The 22,597-nt window shown below is 37.0% G+C and overlaps 1 protein-coding gene across 3 annotated transcripts in view; it reads right to left on the bottom strand.

The window, feature by feature from the left end:
* LOC131426039 (protein wings apart-like) overlaps window positions 1-16,213 on the bottom strand; it is a 29,150-nt gene extending 12,937 nt beyond the window's left edge. Inside the window, exons 1-3 of one of the 3 annotated variants that reach the window (XM_058588444.1) lie at window positions 15,860-16,213; window positions 14,591-14,813; window positions 13,610-14,517 (exon numbers count right to left, since the gene is read on the bottom strand). In XM_058588444.1, coding sequence (XP_058444427.1) covers window positions 13,610-14,517; window positions 14,591-14,747 — 1,065 coding nt within the window. In that variant the 5' untranslated portion in view covers window positions 14,748-14,813; window positions 15,860-16,213. Of the gene's footprint in view, window positions 1-13,609; window positions 14,518-14,590; window positions 14,814-15,317; window positions 15,337-15,395; window positions 15,678-15,859 lie in introns of those variants that run through there. The other 2 variants (XM_058588446.1, XM_058588445.1) reach the window with 2 other exon arrangements.
* Window positions 16,214-22,597: the final 6,384 nt, after the last annotated feature.

The following is a 22,597-nucleotide window of genomic DNA, read 5'->3' as shown; positions in this document are numbered from 1 at the left end:
GAAAAACAAGATATAAATACACTATTCTTTCCATAGAAACCACAATGATATAAATAGGTATAGGCCCATGTTACTTTGATATTAGGATATGATTTAAGGATATTCAATATACATCACTAAAGGAATTAGTTCGCCAATAAAGACTAGGTTCAGTCAACATTTAAATGTTAGTTCTAATAAACCCATAAATAAATTATACATCAAACAGTTATCAGTGTTTCAATGAACAACGGTTTAAGGTAGGAATTTCTGAGTGGGTATTCCACTAGAAATTTCGTCCTGTCTGCTTCATTATCTCGGGTACGACAAACCAATCTGCCGCATACCTCTCCACACAAATGGCATGCAATTAGTTGATCAATTGTATGAATTTTGCAAGCATTCCCCTTTTTCACTACTAAAATTTGAAACGTCGCACCTAAACTAAAGTTCAGGTTAGTAACATTAAACATTCTGAAACACAATTAAATATTATGAAATAACCAGTATAGTTCTTCATAATAAAATACAGATTAATCTGTTTACGTGGCAACCCTGTTTCGCACGGCATATTTCCAAACGTACCCGTACTAGTATAAAAATGTGTGTCTTCCTTCTGTAACCGTTGCTCACAAAATGATGGAAAAAGTGGTAAAATCGCTTGAGCAGCACATATTTAGTTCTCTTCCTCAGAACGCGTTCTGATTGGCTGGTGCTGAAATGGATCAAATCAGACAGGTGCAACTTCAATGTTGTTGCAAATTTCGAATCTATTGGTACTTAGATTATATAAATCCTTCCACAGATAACTGAACTATAAGCTTCTAAAATACGAGAAAGGCAAAAAAGCGTCACGTGTTTTCCTCTTTGATACTCGTTTATAACAAACATTTCAGAAAAGTTAAATTTTGAATTGTTTGAGATTATGTCACACAACTGAAAATTTCATCATAAAATTGTAATCATATTTCCGATGACATGTACCAAAAATTATGTTGATACGTTAGATGCAACAAGAGATATTCACGATCAAAAACTTATCACTCTTGCAGGGCAGTGGCGTCTCGTGACAAAATTTACGGGTTGTACACTGATTATGTGGTATGACATATCATGTAACCGTTCGTTTTAAGTGAAAACTAAAGATCGAGGAATGGCTACTCGAATGTGTTTTTCAATACAAAAAAAGGCGGATGGGTAATGTCAGAGACATAACTGGATGTCGTGAATACGAAAACAACTGAAATGTTCCTTAACACTTCCGAATATCATTTAGTTGATCAATTGTATGAATTATGCAAGCATTCCCGTTTTTCACTACTAGAATTTGAAACGAAGCACCTAAACTAAAGTACAGATTAGTTACATAAAACATTCTGAAACACAAATATTACAAAGTAACCAATACAGTTCTTTATAATAAAATAATGGTGGCTCTGAAAAGAACCTTTTATGAAAGCGTTTGTGATGGAGAGTGATGAGTTGAATTCGAATTCCGATGAATGCCGCTGACTTCCGTCATCTAATTCCAGGCTGAACTGTTGAACGCTTCAATTGATCTCGATTACTGTGAATTTCACTCAGCGAAAAGTGCACAAATCTAACCAAACTAGATTTGCACTAAACTGAGGATATTTACCTTCGATTTGCGAACAACACATCCTAATAGTTCTTTAGAAAACTTTTACAGCCATTAGAACGGCTGATTTTGTGTAATGCTCTCCACCGTTGTTTTTTCACCAATGTAAATGACTGGCAGCTGTGACGTAATCGCTCTTGTCGGAAACGAAACTAGCTTTGCAAACGACACAAAATACATCTGCTCGCAGTGGCGATAGAATCCAAACTGATCCAATTTTTGTTGAGAGGTTTCTTTTCTTGTGATTTCGTCTGTAGCTTTTTCACTAATGGGCGGTCCTAACGGCTATAAAAATAGCTGCATATAGAATTTTAATTTAGTTCATTTCGGATCTGCATTTCATTGAAAGAAACTATCAGGGTACTGTACGGGATTCATTCCTGCCTTACAGAAGAACCAAATTGTGGAACTCACTACGATATTAAACACTGTTCGGAACATTTTTCTCGAACGATTTGTTGTACAGCAGCAGATATTTTGTTCTCTTCCTCAGAACGCGATTGGCTGGTGTTGACATGGGTAAAATGAGACAGGTTTTTCAATAGTGTACTATTGAAATACTTCAATTCTGTTGCTATACACGTTTAAGTTGAAAAATTTCGATTCTATTAGATTATATAAATCCTTTCAAAATACGAGAAAGGCAAACGTGCCTTATGAATTATCCTCTTTGATACTCGTTTATACCAAACATTTCAGAAAAGTTTAATTTTGAATTATTTGAGATTATGTCACACAACTAAAAATTTTATCATAAAATTGTGATCATATTTCTGATGGCATGTAGCAAGAATTATGTTGATTCGTTAGATACAACAAGAGATATTCACGATCAAAAACTTATCACTCTCTCAGAGGGTAAATTTTGAAAAGGCACCCCATAGTAAAGTAAGTCGATTCACGACAAAAATAACAATATACCCTTGGATGGGATTTTTTTTAATTAAAGCTCATTTTTGTCAATAATCATATGAATTAACAATCGTTACAATAGAAGAATTCGGTACTCTGAACGTTGAGCAAATCTGTCAAAAACTTCATCAAAAAATCGACGTTGCAACTGAAACAGCAATTAGTTTTCAACTGCCATAAGCATAAACCTCTGAAGCCTCTCCTGAAGGTGTGCAAACAAGTTCTCACAGAGTCAAACGTGACAGTGAGCAACAAATCTCAGAGCTGAGCTTAGTAATTCCGTCTGTATTTGAATCCGAGCAGTAACTCATGTGTACGGAGGAATAGAGATGCAGTAAATTTCTTCCATTTGACCGGTTGTGCAGTGCACGAGGTGCACATGAGGACGGGACGCCACTGTTTCAGGGGATAAATTTTGAAAAGGCGCCTCGTAGTAAAGTAAATATTTCAAAATTTATCCAGTCGTTTGTTTTTCAAAAAAGAATCGAGATGACACTAGGTTTCAACGATTTACACGATTCTAAGACATCCATCACTCCAACCAAACACCTCTTAAATCTCCCACCCTTCCCTTTGGGGATTTTTAAAGATCGAGAATTTCCAAACTTTGACAGCCGAGCGGAACCACTTACTCATACCCGATTTAGCTCCAATTGTGGATTGAAACTTTTGAGCACTACCGCTTTACGAAATTAGACCCATGACCCCAAAATATTGGCACCCTAGTATATATAGGGAAGAATCGGCAGCCTTGGGCCACTCGTGTTTCATCGAAAAGTATTGAAGGAATTTATTTGAATTTTTTATTGTAAGTAAAATGAGTAATTTCTTAGGTCTCCATCGAAACTTTATCATTACTTCAAAAGAAAAAAATCTTATTTTTGCGACAAAGTAAATTTTTGGTTTCAATATTTTTCACCGATAAATTGACAGAACGTATTTTTTGCATTAAAAATGCCTTATTCTTCACTATACGGGGCCGGGTGTCAATTAAATGTTTCAAAACTATCCGCGTAACATTTTTCTGTACAAATTTTGAACGATATTAACTCAGTCATTTGTTAATGGATTCATATAACTTAACTACCAATCGATTCGGAAACATTTATTAAACATGTGTAGCAACGTCGTTTCGGTATTTCAATTGTATGCCATTGAAAAATTGGTTTAATGCCATCCTCTCGTCCGTTTTGCGCAGTATGAACTAACGCACAAAAGGAAATCTATAAAAATATGCTCGAACACATTTCTGCTTTAGTTAACCCCTGGTTGCGAGCGAGGATTCCTCGTAGGCCGATGAAGGTGTTTGAGTAGTGAGTGGATGACGAAACTGAAAGTTAGAGCTATCGGCGATAGATTTTTCGGATCTAATTTGAAGCGCTTGTATCTTGTTGATTTGTTGATGGATTTGCTGCATTTAACTTGATTCTAAATCAATTTGTCAACGGGTCATTTAAATACGACCAAAAACAGAAATTGATTCAGTATTATAAAGCAAAATATTTTGGTCTAATCTTACTTCTAAGAATCTCATAGAAGGAATTCTGACTAAGTGTAAAAAAACAATGCAATGTAATGCAAATCGATATGCAGTATCAATTTGAATAAGTTCCTATTTTTACCTGGAGCTGTTAGCGGAATATATTCAATAGTTGCACTATTTATGTACCATTTAATTCCACTATTTCACTGTCACGTTATTACACTTTCACAAAGTCACTATACTTTAATGAAGCATAACAAACGTTACAATACAGATACGCGTATTTCGGAATGTTATTTACATCCTTCTTCAGTGTATCGGTTATAACTTATAAAACCGATACACTGAAGAAGGATGTAATAATAATATATATATACGCGTATCTGTATTGTAACGTTTGTTATGCTTCATTAAAGTATAGTGACTTTGTGAAAGTTTAATAATGTGACAGTGAAATAGTGGAATTAAATGGTACATAAATAGTGCAACTATTGATTAAGTTGTTGTCCCACCACCCGATCAAATGTACATAACAAAATCATAACACAAGTATATCGACAGTTGATATGTATAACAATTTGGGTTATTTTGAGATATTTAACAAATGAAAAAAATGAGTTCTTCCATTGATTTATATCGAAATATAATGATCAGAATTTCAAAAACTAAAAGAAGAAATTAGATCATCAAATAAATTATTCATTTAATAAAAAAATCATTCAACAATTTTGGATTGGAACGATGCTAAAAGTTAACTGTGATATAGTTTTCTGTGTTAAATTTGCTAATTTTTTAGAATTATTGTTATAAATTTATACTTTCGGACTTCTGTAGTTATATCAAATTTAATAATAATTGTGATACAAACGTTCCAAAATCTGTTACGATTTTATTCCCGCTAGAGTCTTTTTTGTTATGATTTTTGTTATTTTAACAGCTTACCAGCCAAAAATATTTCAAAATTTGTTACAAAATATTTCTGAAATAAATTACTCCAGTTGTTATAATTCTGTTATTACCATCTGATCGGGCAGGAATAAAACGCTTTTAAAGATTCAGAACTTAGTAACTTGATAACTTGCTGCCATAGTATTTGCAGACACTTTCCAAAGATTAACGACACTTTTTAACACTATTACTGAGTTTATTGGTTCAGGGTTATTCAGATTTTTCACGTTCACGTTTTTCGATCAAAATGTATAGAATCATCTCTTGAATCGCTGTTTATAAAATGAATAAGTTTGTACGTTCTCTTTCTTGATAATTATTATGATATAAAATCTTGAGGTTGTTCGTATACAAAATTGTTCTTTTAAGTAACTTTGAAATTATCATATTTATTTTTCAAAAATTTTAAAATGTAAAATTTTGTGGAAAGCATCAAAATAGAATAAAATCAATTGTTCTGAAATAATCTAATTGTCAATTTGATCATTCGCAAAATGTCTAAGCGCTTAAAGTAGAGTAAGTTTGTAATTTGTCTAAACTGTGACATTCACCATCATCTTAATTTTTGTATTTATTGAAGGTAACGGGCCTGCTTGCCAGGGGAGGATTTACGTCAAACTCGATTTTATGCCACATTTCGGTCAAACGATTTACATCGCAACGTGGATGTGGTGATGTACCGGAAAGATTCAAGTTCGTATTCGCCGACACTGTCGAGACGAAGGCCATGATTTGGCAAGCGATTTGCAGTTGTAGTCGATACTATTCGTCACATCGTCGACGATGGCATCCTATGTCTACATCTTAGCATACCTGAAAAAGCGTGCATAGTCGTTCATCCCCAAGCCTAGGACCAAAGTCCACTTTTGATACGATTTAGCTAAATGCCACTACCTCAAGGTGGTTCTGCAGAGGTTTACTTAGGGATGTAGTAATATTGATCGAGTAATCCCAGATAATCGATTAAGAATCGAATAGTTTAAAAATTATACTCGATTATTGAATAATCGAATAATTCGAAAAATGCGACATTCCTAGGTATACTACCAACAAGTTCGATTTTGTCCCCAAGCTAATGAATCCTCTGAATTGCCCGGAATTACGATTAGTCGAACATTAATGAGCCATTTCAAAGAATTGACTTTGACGAAACAGCGGACATCCAGTAAATAGTAAATGCGGACAAGACAAACAAGGAAGAAATGCGCTGATTTTGTGTCCGTTTTCAGTGTGCGGGCGCTGATGGGCTTCATCACGCGGCAGGCTCGAGATTTTGTTTTCGAACTGGGCGTTGCATTTTTAATAAATCTTTCTGGGCTTATCATTTTACTTTTAGTCAGCCTTTAAATGGAAAGCCATTCGGGGATTTTGGAATCAGCCAATTCGGACGATAGATCGTTGAAAATGAATCTTTATATTGATGCAATGAACAACACGTGAGAACTGAGCACAACGATAATTAACAGATCGAATTAAAGGCGTGACAAACGAGTACGAACCGAGGTATTTGGATATGTGTTCCTGATACAGAAAATCACTCATCATCCAACATCTACACAAACATAAACGCTATCACTAGCATAACTAATCATTTCCGATACATTCCGCTGTGCATCACAACGTTTTAATTTGTCACTTCCATGATAGTCACGTTATTTCAATTGCCTCCGATGCTAGCAACGCAACTCTTTACCAATTTGACTGAAAAAGAAGGTACTTTTGGAAAGGTTAAAACACGTGAATATTTAACAAACCACAAAACGAGTCACTCAACATTTTCACAACCTGATCCACTGGAATGAACGGAACAGTAACTGATCAAAACCACCACTGGACGATTAACATACACTTATACTAAAGACCCGTTCGACAGCAGAACTGTCCCACTTATATTCTAACGCAAAAACAAACATAGCCCTCTAATGTAACATGATACTGGCTGAGCACTGAACGAACGACGACTCTAGGGTTGCTTACGAAGTAACTTTTTATGGCACTTCCAACAATATGGCCAAGACTGTCTAGTCAACACCTCTATATTATTAGCATATCAGTAGCCGAAGTAAGCATAAATAATCCGACAGCACCTCCTCCTTCAAGAGATTTCTATCTGATTGCATGTTTACAAGCCTCGGATCACATACCTTGAATTCAATTAACTACTCAATCATAATTGTATTAACTGTTTTTAGAAGCACACACACACACACACTCACACACTGTGTCTCTTACACATGCACACAGACACAGAGATAACGTTGTGACTGAAATGCTTAATGATTTACACCAGCGCTTACACCGTCGCCAATTAAACGACGATCGAAGTAAATGACTAATGAAAGAGTAATTGTCCTGCCATCTTCGCAATCTTCGGTCGGTTAGGCCTCGGAACACACAGGTGTTTCTAGGAGTGCAAAACTATAGTTCAACTTATCCAAAAAAAGAGCAGTTTTCATTTTCACCCTGACGCAACACCGCAAGAAAGCGACAGTGACGAAAACATCGAAAACGAAAGAATGGAACTTACCGGCGCACGGTCCGCCACTGACCGAGATTAGGCCGCCCTCGGCGTGTGGGTTTCAGTAAGGTTCCAAAACTAGAATTCCACGGAAAAATCTCGGCAGTGGGCTGTCCCCGTACCGTACCAGCTTACTACGCACCCCCCGGTCGGACTGTTTTTCTCTGTTTTACACGACTCCTCGACTCGACACCGTCGGTAACCTAGGCGCTGTTATTGGCCTTTTCGCTGCGGTGCGGTGGTGTTGGTGCGCGTAACTGTAACTGTATATGCTCTATTTACAGAGAGGCTTTCTGATTGCCTTTCTCGTCGACAAGCAGCAGAGCAGCAGATGCTTCAATTCAAATATCACACACCGAATGAGTCTTACGCGATTTGCCACAGAAGCACCTGAAATATGCTGCCTAAGCACTTCACGAGTATAACACAGTCAAGTGGATTTTCATTCCGGTCCGAGAATCCTCAATTGAAAGAACAGCTTGCAACGCTTCATTGAATGGGGCTGATTACAGCCAATCACTTTCACCGAACCCGCGCGGTAGGTTTTACTCTGTAGTGAAGCTAAAAAGTTGTCCGCCGTTTTTTTTTGCGGAATATTCTACCGAAAACAATTCCGTTGATTCCCGATTCAATTATTATCAATCGATTATGCACAGACGGCGCAGATTAGGCAACCTCAAATCGCGCTCGGGAGGACACGGAACGGAACGGAAGCAATCACAAACGTACGCGAAGCGAAGCTCAACACGAGACTGATTGTCCGTTGGTAGGTTTGTTGCTTTCGTCGTTTCGATCTAATATGCTACGCACGGCCTCGATTTGCCGTCGGAAACCAAACCAATACTGGTACAGTCGGGTCTCCACAGCACACCACCACCATTACAGCACTATCGCATGGACGGCATGCGATAGTGGCACAAATACATCGAACATGTACGTCATCTGATTGGACCCATTAGCAATACCAGCATGTTGCCATGAGTTCCGACGGTTTTTTTTTATTATGTTTTGGTGTGCAGTGTGGCGCCATCGAACCGGTGGTGTTCGGTGTGGTAAGCTCGGCAGGCCTATCACTCAGCGAAAGCACAAGTTTAACTCTATTATGATTACAGTAGAGATGAGTTGATTGGATTGAGTGAACCGAAATAATGAACTATTAATATGTAATGTTATGGATTGATTTCTTTTTCTCATCTGGCAGCGCTCCAATGATCCAGGTTAATATTTGATCGAGTGCAAACGTCATCTTGTTAGAGTGGCGGTCATGCGGATGATTTTCCCATTGGAAAACATTTTCTTGTACTTGTCATTAATTTTTAACTGGATTCTTCGGGAAGTCGTTTAAATTGAATTACTTCTGTCCACTTGTCTTGTGATTCAGTTGACCGGATAAATGGTAATAATAGTTTAATTTGTACTGCTATGCTCTGATCAAACGAAGACGAAGCATGATGGGAAAATGAAATTCGTAACCAGTAAAATTAGTACGGGAAATATATTTGATTGATAATCGTTCACTTCTTCTAGTGCTTCAGACGGAACTGGATGTTAAGGTGAGGTTCTCTCACCAAGTATAAAGCGTTAATTGCTCAGGTCCTGCTCTCATTTGGACTTTGATCGTCAGGAGGAGCATTCGGCAATGAAAGCAGACCTTTTGCGTGGTATAAATCCTCAAACGCTTAGGTTGTGCTTTCATTTGGACTTCGATCATTGCAAGGATAATTTAGTTTCTGGAACTTGGCTCCAGAATACAGGTTCAGAATTTAGAAAGTGCATGTTGGAACTGAGTTCAGTTTCGATACTAGTTCAAAAACTAAATTGCAGTTTAATTCTGAGTCTGTTTCAAGTTCTCAACTTAGTTCTTGAACTCAGGTCCAGTCCCAAGTTTCAGAATTCGTGGAATCGGTACTTTTTAGAACAGTACTTTACTGTACTATATACGGTCCTTTTTTCAGTCAGTTGAAGTTCGTAGTTGTTGTACGAACTTCATATTAATTTGCTATATAAAATGCATAGCATCGACTCAGTTTAGGTGATTCGTTTCAAATTCTAGTTCTTGATGAGCGGGACTCTATCGGCACAAATCGTTTTTATTCAAAAATGGTCCGTAGCCGACATTAAAGGTATTACCGCGACCAATCTAGTCTTGGTAGAATGAACGAATTTCTTAAGTCGAGCAGTGTCCACGTTTTGCAAATATTATAGCTGTTGGAAATCTCCCTTTCTAGTCAGCATACGACTTTAAATTTAAATAACTTTTTTCGTAACTTAATTTACGCGCTTTATATGTGCAATTCGGTATTCATATATGCAGGTATATGTGCATAAATGTGTATTTATTTATACATTAAAAGTACAGTGAATACGTGCATATATGCATACGTATATACATATATAAAGCACGTAAATTGAGACCTTGGTATAACTGTACATTTCTTGACCAGATCCAAGGTCCTCAAATTATTATCAGAAATCAAGACATTCAAAAACTCCATTTTCAGCAGGACAAAATGAGAATAAGATTTGAAATAGATGGAGATGCTGAATCAGAACCTTTATTCAATCGTTTGGTGGCTACACAGACACTCTGATGCTTTGTTGGTTTGTTTTTCTTATCACAAGATTTCGTTTCCGTTTTGCATTTTTGCTTGCGATTTTTAGTCGTAATCCTGTGAACAGTTCAGTGTGTATAATTCAATTCGTTTTCCACTTTTGCTTGAAACACTATTGAATTCTACATATTCTACGACATGTTCTGAACCAAAGGTTTTAGCCGCAGTAAGTTTCATATTATATTAGATTCGATTTCACCCAACTGAGTTGCCGCAAAATTTGTCAAACGTTGGCCTCACTGAAGCTAAATAATCAATAGCCTGTGATTTGAAAAAGTTGATTGCCGACAATCTGTAAACATTTTTCCATAAGTACCTTAGCCGATGATGAATTGAAAAGTCGTACTCTCATAGATCCATTGAGCAATTCGACGTATCTGTAACACAATCCGGAACACTTTAATTTAATTATTCGGGTTGTAGCCGTCAGAATTATTCAAATCAGATTTCTGAGTAGCAACTTCCTCGCACTCACAAATAAAAATACTAAACAGTATCTATGAAGATAGAATTTTCCGTCTTCAGGATTGCCAGTTGATAAGAAAATTCATTAAAATACACTGACATTATTACATTGTACCGCATTCCGCAAAACGTGTCCTCGAAAACTCATCAGAGCATTCCGTATTACAATTTGTATTTGTGAAATTCAACTAGTGCTTCAGTCAATTGCGAATATAAACAAAGAAAAACAACAACTGGTTCTTCTGTGAGCGGTTCTGCTGCGGGACAATCGCAGTGTGAGTTTCGCTTCGAATAGAAGTGATTACATCATCATCCAGTTACCGGTCGTTTGCATTGGAGCATAATATATCGTAAAGTGAACAACAGCGGAGAAATTTGCACAAATCAACCCTTCTAAGGGCTATAAATGTTTACAAAAGAGCTATGAGAATTATTAAACTCTTATGTTTTATACCTTCTTCCATTCGCTTAGTGTAAGTAAAAGTAATTGGAAAATCGAATCTGGAAAAAATGGTGACGCTCTCGAAGTGTGAAATAAAATTTAATAGCAATAAAAATACACCCATGAAAGTATTGAAAAACAAATGACTTTGTTCTACGACAAAGATGGGAATCAGGATTCAGCATTTTCTCAAAACAGGCAGGACCGTTGTTTTTTCTTTCAAAATTAGTTTCAAATGAAATAGTCATTTTATAGGAAAGGTTTAAGAATTTCCACAGGGCGATATTTATGCGAATTCTATTTGTTGTTGGTTGATGGCGAAACAGGCTTACATCGGCACTACCAGTACTCGGTTTCCGGTTCCGGTAGCACTCGAAGTAGTGACGAAAGCCGGTCCGGAAATAGTGCTCGGATAATTCTAAATGAATCTTCGACTAATTTCGCAAAGATGGCTCAACCGACTTAAGATCAAATAAAAGGATTTACGATGTTAAAGATTTTTGTTGAATTTTATTCTGATCCGAATGTTGGTTCCGGAATTATTGGGTTGATCTCACAAGCCAGTTGCCGTATTTTATAGCTCCGGCCTGGAAGGGTTTTTAGTGTCAGTAGGATCGATAGCACTAGCCATGCAATGATTTTGTACGCTAAGAATCGGCTGCGAAGTCTGTTGAAACATAAAAGGCCAAATTCCACAAACGGAATGTAATGCCAAGACTTTGCTTTTTCGACCTCCTGCTCAGGAAACATCACACATAGCGATTAAAAAGCTCAAACAGAAACTCCATTGTCCCACATTCCATAGAATTTTCGAAACAACTATAGGGTAACAGAGGTATTTTGGCCACTTCATATATTTTGGCCCACCTAACAAACTTTATCGATTTTATCGGATTTAATTGATGTGAAGTAACTCATGTTACATAAATTTGAAGGTAAACCCATTAAATTACCTATTGCGGAAGGGTTTTTCAAAGATATTACAACATTTGGGGGGATATTTATTCAAAGTGGGCCAAAATAAAATCAATCCTAAAGTGGGCCAAAATACCTCTGTTACCCTACTTGAAACAACAGTATATTAAAAATTGCCACCGTTCTGAAATATTCTTTATATTTTGACATGAATACGTCCAATGTATGAATTTGAAAACTGAAACCAAATTTCAAAGCTTGATTCTAAATCTAGTCAATTATATTCAGGTTTTGAATTCTGAATTTGAAGTTTTGGATCTTCCAACCGAAATCCAGAAACACTTCAAATTCAAAATTGAGTTGTATTCAGAGATTTCAGTTCTAAACTGTATTTCAGGGTCCAGGTTAAGTGTTCTAGAGTAGAGTGCAAGTATAGAATTTGGTTCCAAAATGCAGACAATTCTAGAAGTGTGATTGAACTAGACTCTGAAGATATTTGAACTGAATTTTTGAATCTAGATTCTAGAACTGAATTTCGGAGCAAAATTCTGGATCCGAATTTGAAAGCGGAATCCTGAACCACATTACTGTAACTAAAACTCAGATGCGGATCAGATTCCAGGTCCAGAGTTCAATGCTAGGTATCAGAATTCAGAATTCAGAATCAGAATTCATTGTTGAACCAAAATTCTGGACTAGAATTTAGTTCCAAAACACAGGTTCAGTGATTAATTTAACAATTCAGAATTCATTTCCGGAATTCAGTTGCCGAGGTTTAAAAATTCGATTCCAGAATTCAGTTTTTTAACATTAATGAGACTGAACGATCTATTTTACTCGTATACACGTCCACCGGTTAGGTCTCTGACATTATCCACCGCCCTTTTTATTCAAGTTTCAATGAAAACTTGTTTTGAAGAATCCCTTAGTAATATTTATTAAAATATGAATAATACGGGAAAGGCATCATCACACTCTTAGATGGATTAAAACTTGTTTTTAAAGTATCCTTCTTCATTTACAGAATTCAGATCTATACGTCAGTTCCTCGTCCAGAATTGAGTTCCAGATCCGAACTTGAAAACGGAATCCTGGGCTGGAGCTCGGTAACTAAAATTCAGCGTAAGACCAGAATCCAAGAGTTTGCACGGATTTAGTCCCTAACCAAAATCCTGGTCTCGAATTCAGTTCCACAGCACAGAAACCAGATTTTTTAACATCAAAGAAACTGAATCACATTTTATTCGTATTCACGTCATCCGGTTATGTCTCTGACATTACACAGCCTCCTTTTTATAAAAGAACTTTATCATTTCTATTTCTTCTGAAAAAAAAAATGGTCAGCTAGCGTTCTTCAACAGAGTTACAGTTCACTGATTTTTTTAGAACTAATTCTATTGAACCGTTCCCGAACGGAAAGCCCATTTCTACTGCTGTCTTCTGTCTGAGAATCCCGAAAGTGACGAAACCCCGTTGAAACAGGTCAAGTTTCGCAACAAAATGTGTTGCACAGACACAACTCTTGATAATGAATAAACGTTAAAAATTAATGAAAAACTTCATCGTTTCCACCAGACTGCATGCCAAATATGTTTCGGATGTGACAGGGTTCTATGCAGTTTAAATTTCTTTTAGTATAAATACCATGGAATCCTTTCGCCGTACAATTATGGTATCATTAAGACATAACACTCACCTTCGATATCCGCAGAACAATCGGCGGATGTTCGGTGACTGTTGGTGACGAGAGCGGAACAGAAACCGACAACGAAACCTTGTGTTCCTTGGTTCTAGTTCGAATCTCCGGTAAACTTTCATTTGCAGGCGGTGGAACCACCGGTACCGGTACTGGTACTTCAGCCGATTGTTGCTCAGCCTCAACAAGTTTTGCTTTCTGTTTAGAAGAAATCGGATCCTGTTTGTGATCGGTGTGTGATTTTTCAGTAGTAACAGATTCAGTAACCGACGGTTCCGGCAGCTCCGCCATCGAAACGGGCGGTGTTGGCTGCAACCCTTGACGGTATGGAACAGCGCTATCATAGCTGTCATCGTCCTCATTGTAGTTAACCACTTTGTTCCGTATACGAGACGAATTTCGCTTGGGCTGTTCCGGTGGTAGTTCAACCTCTTTCTTAGCTTTTTTCGATTTCTTTTCTTTCTTCTCTTTTTTCGCAGGACTACTATCTTCAACGTTTGTTTCTTTCGTAGTGGCTTCTTCCAGCCCGTCAGCGGCAATTGCTGCCTGTTTTTGTTTCTTCCTTTTCTTCTCTTTTTTTGCTGTATTTTTTTCTGTCCGACCTGAAGTTTTCGAGGTACCTCCTCCCGCTGCCTGCTGATAGAATCCGGCGGGGGCAGCTGCGTAAGGTTGACTGCCACCGGAATTCTGATTTATTCGCGCGTGTAGCTGCGAAGTATGATGGTACAGCAGGTCCTGCTGCCGGTGAGGATCGGGCGTAACCGCAGACGGTAAAACCGGCGGTAAGGTGTTACGGCTTTTGAAAAATTTCTTCGGTTTGGCCGCGTTGGGAACCTGCGTAGACAAACTCGCCAGATTGGACGAGCAGTTGAGGTCATCTGACTCTTTCGGGCTGGTACTTTCGAACTCTGCAATGAAAATAATAATGGTACTGTAGAATCATCGGTTGACGGACACTCTCGGAAACTCGCGCGCGCTTACCGTAGGTCGTATTTCTGATTGAGGTAAAGCTGGTAATACCCCAACGTCCAACGAGTCCGGCCGACCGCAGTGGGGCCGGCCGGTTGGTGTTTTCCTTCTCCTTCAACAGGGAATCTATCGGAACAATCAACCCGTGAGCTTTGTTCCACTTAGACATTATGAATAGATTCTATTTTGTTACTTATACGACTTGTAAAATATACATTGGTACTTTTTCATTTATCTGAAAAAAAATATAAGAAAATTATCGGTAACACATAAAACTATTTAATTAATATAATATCACTATTTGTTTTCTTTGAATTGAGCAGCGCTTGGAGCACGTAAGAAATTCCATCTCGAATAATTGAATTAAACAAAATTTAATTCAATTTTGCTCATCCGTCGTTCTCTACTCTAATGAATGCATCAATGTATCAACAATTACCATACTCATACAAATCAAACCATTCCGAAAATTACTTTGTTTTGGCTTGTTTCATTCAACTAACTGATTCAATGAATTGACGCTGCCTGTTTTGAAAAAATTAAAATCCCAAGACGATTCCTTTCGAAAGGGGCACAACTAAGCAACGACGAACAAAAAAAGGTTTATCTCATTCTAATCCAAAACTGGTTTACAAACTGGAAAATGGTGCACCTTCAGTTGTGTTTACAACACAAACCCATCTACCAATACCAACAAAAAATCGGCCGACGGGTCGGTCGGGGGGACGGACAAAAATACCTTCTTTTCGTCAAAGATTGTCTCCATCTTCTTTCCACGAAGTTTCTTGCTGTTCCACACAACGGACTACTACCGTACCTTTAATTGTTGTCCCAACTTAGAATCGTAAAAACAGCTCTCGCGAAGGTCACACTCAATCAAAAAAAAAAACACCAAAGAAAAGAAACTTATGCCACTGTTTGTAAACATTCTTCACTGACACCCGATTTTGCTTGCATGATAGCAAAGTAAAACCTTTTCCTCAATGGCAGCGAAAGTAAAGAAATCGCATTTTTCATGGCGACCGCTGGCAGACACTGCACACCGCCCGACCGAAAACCCCAACCATCACCCCCTTTCGAAACGACGACGACGACGAACGGGCAGAAATTAATGTCGCGGGGCTCTCCACGAGCGGTTCAAAATTTATATCCACAAAATATCCAGCTTCTTTCTCCTGTGGCGGGCAACTCGAGCAGTTTCATCAATCACTCTCTCTCTTTCTCTCTCGCACTTTAGCGCTGACAATGCAATTTACCAACAACAAAAATATGCATACGCACTTTTCAATCGGTTCTTCCGTCTCGCTTGCACAGTAGTTCGACTCTCGTCGCACGCTCTGTCGATGCAATCACGTTTACTCAGGAGTATAGGGTTGCGGCGGGTGTGGAGGGGAATTCTCACCCCCTTCGATTCTTCTACTGTCGATGCTTCTGAGGGAAGGAAAAAAGTTTCGAAAAACGTTTTTTCGACTCGTTCCACAGCAGGAATCTACTCCCGTTCACGTATTCCATAGCGTCCGACCGTCCGGCGATCGAATGGTACACTTTTTCGGCGAAAAAACACGCTAAATCCGTCCTGAAATGGCAGCTATTTACTCGAAAGTTTTTCACTAACTCGCACACGATGAACCGAACGAAACGAAAACGAAGTAGTAGGCGATCAACCAAAAAGCGCACACACATCGACGAAGCGCACAGGGTTTCTTTTTTGCGGACTCGGCGCGGAGACCGTCAACAGGCACGCACACATCGTTCGCGATCTTCTTTATCGATTGGCGCAGTGTTACCAGTAATATGGATCAGATAGGATTATTTGTAACGGAAATCTTTCGTTCTCCAACATACTTCTCGTCACCTGTCAACCACTACTTTGATATGGAATTGCAAAGAATCGAGTGCTTGCCGAGAGATAGTTATTGTGGCAAACAAAGTGACAAGTTTTCTCTTTTGTTTGGGATTAAATTTCATACTCTCACCTGCAATTTTTTTTTGACGTGGTACGCTATATTTGGGTTCGAAATTGAGTTCCAAAATATAGTTTCAAAAGTTTAAACTAAGACTCTCGAATTGAATCCTAGCTCTAGAAACTAGTTTTTTAGAACTCTATTCATACTCTATTAATCATTGTTCACCTGCAATTCTTTTTGACGTGAATACGTCATATTTGGGTTCGAAATTGAGTTCCAAAATATAGCTTCAAAAGTTCAAACTAAGACTCTCGAATTGAATCCTAACTCTAGAAACTAGTTTTTTAAAACTCTATTCATACTCTATTAATCATTGTACACCTGCAATTTGTTTTGACGTGAATACGTCATATTTGGGTTCGAAATTTAGTTCCAAAATATAGCTTCAAAAGTTAAAACTAAGACTCTCGAATTAAATCCTAACTCTAGAAACTAGATTTTTAGAACTGGTTTCTTGATTACATTGAGGAACTGAATTCAGTGCCTTAATGTATGTTCGGAACTCGTATCCAAAATGTAGATTCTACTTGAGAATTCTGGATCAAAATTCAGTATTTGAATTCAAGATCTGGATTATGGAACAAAATTTTTTATTTGATCTTTGAACCAGAGTTTAGGAACTGGTTTCTGAACCATAAGTTAATCTCAGTTTCTGAATTTACTTCCCGAATTCAGTTTAAAAAAGTTATTCCTAAACTTAGTTTCAGAATTAATTTCCAGAACTCAGGTTCAGAATTCAGAACCTGCATGCTGGAACAGAATTCGGAACTTGAGTTCTGGAACTAGATTCAGGTTCGAAATTCAAAGAACCAAAGAGATTACGCAGGATTTGCAAGCTTAGAAAATCTTAACACGTATTAAAAAGTTGAAGAATTCTTGCGGAATTGAGTGAGATTGTTTCGATTTAGATCAGTTTATTTGCTTGAGTCAGTCCAGAGTTTAGAGTGGTTTCCTCCCTTTAATTTGAGTACCATTTTGAGATATGTTTTCGAAAAAGTTTCAATTCTACTTTTTCATTCATAAGTCTTTGTTTGCACTGTTTCCTCGTCAGATATGTACTGATGCTGATCCTCTGGCTCAAATCATAATCTGACAGTATTTATTGTTCTTATCAAATCAAAATACATAAAAAATTAGATTCTTACAAATAATATATGTATCAAATGTTACCTGTGAAGCAGTTTATGAAAAATTGCATTAAATACACCGTTCAATTATTATTAAAACATAGCATTTGAGAACTAAATGCATTGAAAATGTGCAATACAATTTGGTACATTGAAATATTATGCACTCAAAACAAAGAGAATATGATAATGCACAACATATGCTACAATGCGTACATCAATCCGCAGTACTGAATCGAAAATGCGTAAGTAATCCGTTCCTCAATATTTCGTTTAGATCCTTAATATTCGGCCTCCTGTTACGACGTCATTTTGATGAGATCAAAATCGGAATTTCAAAACCTCCCAGGCTCTAGGTTGATATTCAGAGGCAAAATAGTGTTCTTAATCTCCTGATGGACTTCAGCATGAAAAAATCCAATATTCCGAATTAGAACAGACTGTTCAAACTGAATGAGTAATTTTGTAAGTTTAATCTGGCATCACTGATTGACAGCAATCACGTCACGAGAGCTTTGTAAGCGCGTTCAAAGCAAGTAATGAATGACAACAGTAAAAGCTTGAAAAATTTAAAATGACCGTTGAAATTATAGCATAAGTGTAAGCATGACTGGTATTCAATGTTTTTATTGAAACATTCACTGAAATATCAAATCAATCATCGGTTAAATGATGGCCCTGCGTATTGGATGTCCAGTGTTGGATAGTAACAACTGAACTGTTCGAAGTAGATGTAAGGAGAACGACGGAAGCTGTTCGTTTGGAAGTAATATTTGCTGTCAGTGTAAATTTCAATCCTACATTCACGTTTAAGCATCCTTGTTTGACATTCTGCAACTCAGTCAAATAAAGCCGTCATATAGAAGTGCTTGGTTTAGTTACACACAAAATTTTGCAGAATTAGATAATTTTTTACCAACTATTCAACAGTTTACCGGTCGGTAATTGAATTGCAGAGCGTTCGGTAAAGTGATTTTCGCTGATATGTCGAAACTTACCGATCTATCCTGTAATTTCAATCAAGTAAACTAACGAAGTGATTCGATAATTTCAGTATTTATTTTTAAACTGGCATGATGCATGTATAATTTTGGGTATAATGCATGTATAATTTTGGATTCTAAAAATTGAATGCATGTTTACCACTGAAACAAAAATGTATTCCTACCGCATCATGGATAAAATGCTCCAGCCAGAATAATAAACTAAAAAAATTTTAACATTTTTAAATTAAAGTTCGAATCTTCAAACTAGTAATATTCATTAATTGTCAAGTTTACCGAAGTACAATTATATTAAGCACATTTTAACTAATTATTTGATTTTTACGCTTTATCGTACACACTAAAAGGCGTACAACTGATTTGTCAGTATGACTTCACATAATTTCTAATGATTACCGAAAGTTTTCACTAAAACAAATTTCCGAACTGCCTAATTAAATTTAAGTGTAAGTGATTCGTTCAATAGACTGATAGTGCACTATTGTTGAACAATGTTAAAAGTTAGGTACTTGGATTAGATTTACGGGCAGTTTTCGGAAGTTTCTCTTTTGCAAAATACAAACTACGTTAAGGTAGAACATTTGTACTTACGGTATAATAACAATTTTTCGTTTCATTTGTAGAAAAGACACAATTTTGTAAAGAATTTTCATTAAGTGCAAATGACAAATTCTTAATTTTTCATCTCTTGGAACATCCAAATTTCAATATCATTTACCTCGTCTCAAGGCTCATTCTTATTTTCGTATGTACATGCAGGATTGACGAATATCAAATGAAGTCGAAAAAAGAAAGGAAGAACGAATGACGCAATTTCGCCTGGACTGAAGTGCACCCACATACGAAAAAAGATACCGAAAAGGAACGGTGGAACTTTTACTGAAATTTCGGCTTAGATTGCTTTTTTCCAAAATGCTCGGTATATTATTTTCGATTTCTCGGCAATTCAAAATTTTGTACTGATATTTGGTCTGATAAATCACCGTGTTCACCAGACATTGATAGTTTTACTGAAATCAGCAAATTTGTTTACTTTCAATTGTTGAAGACTCAGCACTTCATATATTTCACTTCGTTACTTTTGCCGATCATTCAGTAAAGGTTATGCCGAACAGACAGTAAACTTTTTGCTGACAATTTCGGTAATAACTGACGTTTGTCGAATTGGAAATTGCCCGAGTAGCTGCAAAAAAATAAGTGTGCAGTATGTTCTTGATCTGATTCTTTTTTATACTTCTGAGCCTGTCAGTTCAACTGCCAACGAGAGTTGCCAGGATATTTTTACAAAAATCTGTCAAAACTCAAAAATTGATCTGGATTTGTCTAAGTCTACTATATAGAAGGAAATTTTTGTTGGGCTTCATTTTCAGTGAACAACAAAAAAATAAAAAAAAGGTCTCCCCACCTATCGTATAGAGGCCAAAACCGTAAAGATCTAGCGAGATCTGAAAAAATCTAGGAAAATTTGGAATATCTGGGAAAATTTGGAAAATCTGGCAAAAGATCTTGTTAGTTTGAGTGTCTGGTGAAAGGAGAAAAATCTGGCATTTCCCAGACAAATCTGGCAACCTGGCAACGCTGCTGCCAACATAATATTGTAATCAATATATCAGCAGTTTTTCAAAGAACGGCGAATCTAACATTGACAGCAAATGGAGAAAAACATCGATGAATGTTTCGAATTTGGTTTCAAATCGTATTTAGAAATCATCATATATTCTCAAATCAATTTTTGATTAGTCGATGATCTGTTCGTTTATCTTTATGCAAATTTTACCACTTTCCTTCTATATCTACTGAATAAATCAACATAAAAAGAGTTTCGCACTTTTTCGATTTGTTTACTTTCATGCTTCCTGTGTGAATGATGAAGTTACGCCCTTGCGCATTTTTTGTGAAATTAGTTGGTTTTTGTGACTAAGATAAATATTCGGGTAATTTTATCGTCTCATTTACTATTTCCAGTAGTAAAAGGTTCGGAAACCATAAAAAATAAAGAAAACAAATAGTTTCGCCCTTGCTTGCTAGGAATTGAAGTACAGCCCTGTTTGTTTGCATGGAACACGGAGGGCGAAACTTACGTAAACAAATGGAATGACAGTTTCGCGCTTTATAGTTCTTTGTATTACTAAGATTGAGATTTTTGTAGAATCCGATTTTTTAGGTAAAACTGTGGGATTTTGAAGCATTTATTGGTAGGAGAGAGAAACTCGATTTGTTTACTTCTGTAAGATTCGTCCTTTTTTGAAAAACAGCTGATATCTACGATAACGAGTGTTTACTGGAATTTTCATTTCAATTAGTTATTTAAAATCTTGACAATAACTCTCATGCATGAATACCAATAATTTTGGTAATTTTGTTCCAAAAGCGACGAAGATCTTGGTAATTTATAGTCTTCCCCAAACTGAGAATCTCGGAGAATGTACATTACATGTTAATTGAAAAATACCCAGAGTTTCACCCAACTAACCAAAAGTTCGGATAAAAGGGACTGATTTGGCTTAAGCAGCTCTCAAAGTTAATCAATAGCATTCTAAGCAGCCCATTTTTTAAGTAATTATCCACACTTGAAAGTTCGCGCGACGCAGCGGAACGAACTTCTAAGCTGCTTCTAGAATACATTGTTCAGCTTCTATGCTGCGAAAAAGTTCACGCGGAACTTGTTCTGTACTTTCAAGTTGCTAAAAGTACCACGTGCACTCTTAAGCAGCGAGAAAGTTCACGCGGAACTTGTTCTGTACTTCGAACTGTCAAAAATTGCCACGTGTTTTCTTAAGCAGCTAGAAAGTTCACGCGGAACTTGATCTGTACTTTCAAGTTCTCAAAAGTTCCGCGTGTACTTTTAAGCAGCAAGAAAGTGGACTTTTTAAGTAATTGTGGAACTTCTGGTTGCTTGGGCAGTTGTTTTAATGTTGGTCGAGATGATTGCCGAGCACTCTGGTCGAGATGATTGCCGAGCAGGCTGTTCAAATCTCGGCAAAGTTTTGCCGAGATTCGAGATAAAAATCTCGGTGTGGAGCTCCTGCCAGGTCACCAGAATTTTTCACAAATGTGTACGTAGAACACGATAAAGTGACTCTAAAATCGAATTATTTTGTCTTATCTCATGTATGTACGAGATTCGATGCGGACTAGACTGAGGGCGCCAAGTTCGGGAAAAAATATGACGCTTATGATTTGTTCGAAATATGTGAGTGACGGAATATTTCTTTGCTGGTAGGACATTTCTCGATTTACATTAGAAAAGGTCCCACGTGCAAATGACAGATTCTCTTTGTTTATTTACTCTTTCAATTATTACGGAATATTCCTGTATTTTCCAACAATTTCTGAACTACATATCGAAAGTCTATGAGTTCAGTCGTTATTCTAGGTAAAGAGTTAGAGAGAGGGAGTACCGATAGGACCGTGAGATTTTTTACAGTGTCGGAAAATAACTATCGAGTTGTCAAAAATAATCATGCTTTCGAGCAGGGTTATTTCTGACAATGACAAAATAACTGGTCGACTGTAAAATTTTATCTAAAAGTTAAAATAATTCACGAGATGGTCCACAGCCCTAGGGCATGTTCACGAGTGTTCTAGGTCTAGATGCATAATTTATGTCAGTTTTAAAATTTAAATCTATAAATTATAACAAAATAAACTGGCAGCCCCAGCAGTATTTTATCTGTTATTCAAATATAGAAAAAATAGAACGGCAGCGTATACCAGTTTCAAATTTGACAGTAGAACTGTTCGAATAAATAAAACTAAAACGGCTTGCTGGGGATACGTTTGTTTCAGTTTCAGTTATATCATAGACCACTCATATGAACCTTGCAGCTGCTGAATTTGCTCTTAATCAAGACATTCATTTCCTGAGTTTGTTTCGGAATTCCTATAGATTACCAATCAAATCGATTCCAGCTCAAGTGC

Source organism: Malaya genurostris, chromosome 1 (assembly GCF_030247185.1).
Source record: "Malaya genurostris strain Urasoe2022 chromosome 1, Malgen_1.1, whole genome shotgun sequence".
Classification (NCBI taxonomy): domain Eukaryota; kingdom Metazoa; phylum Arthropoda; class Insecta; order Diptera; family Culicidae; genus Malaya; species Malaya genurostris.
This window is presented reverse-complemented; position numbering and strand designations above follow the sequence as displayed.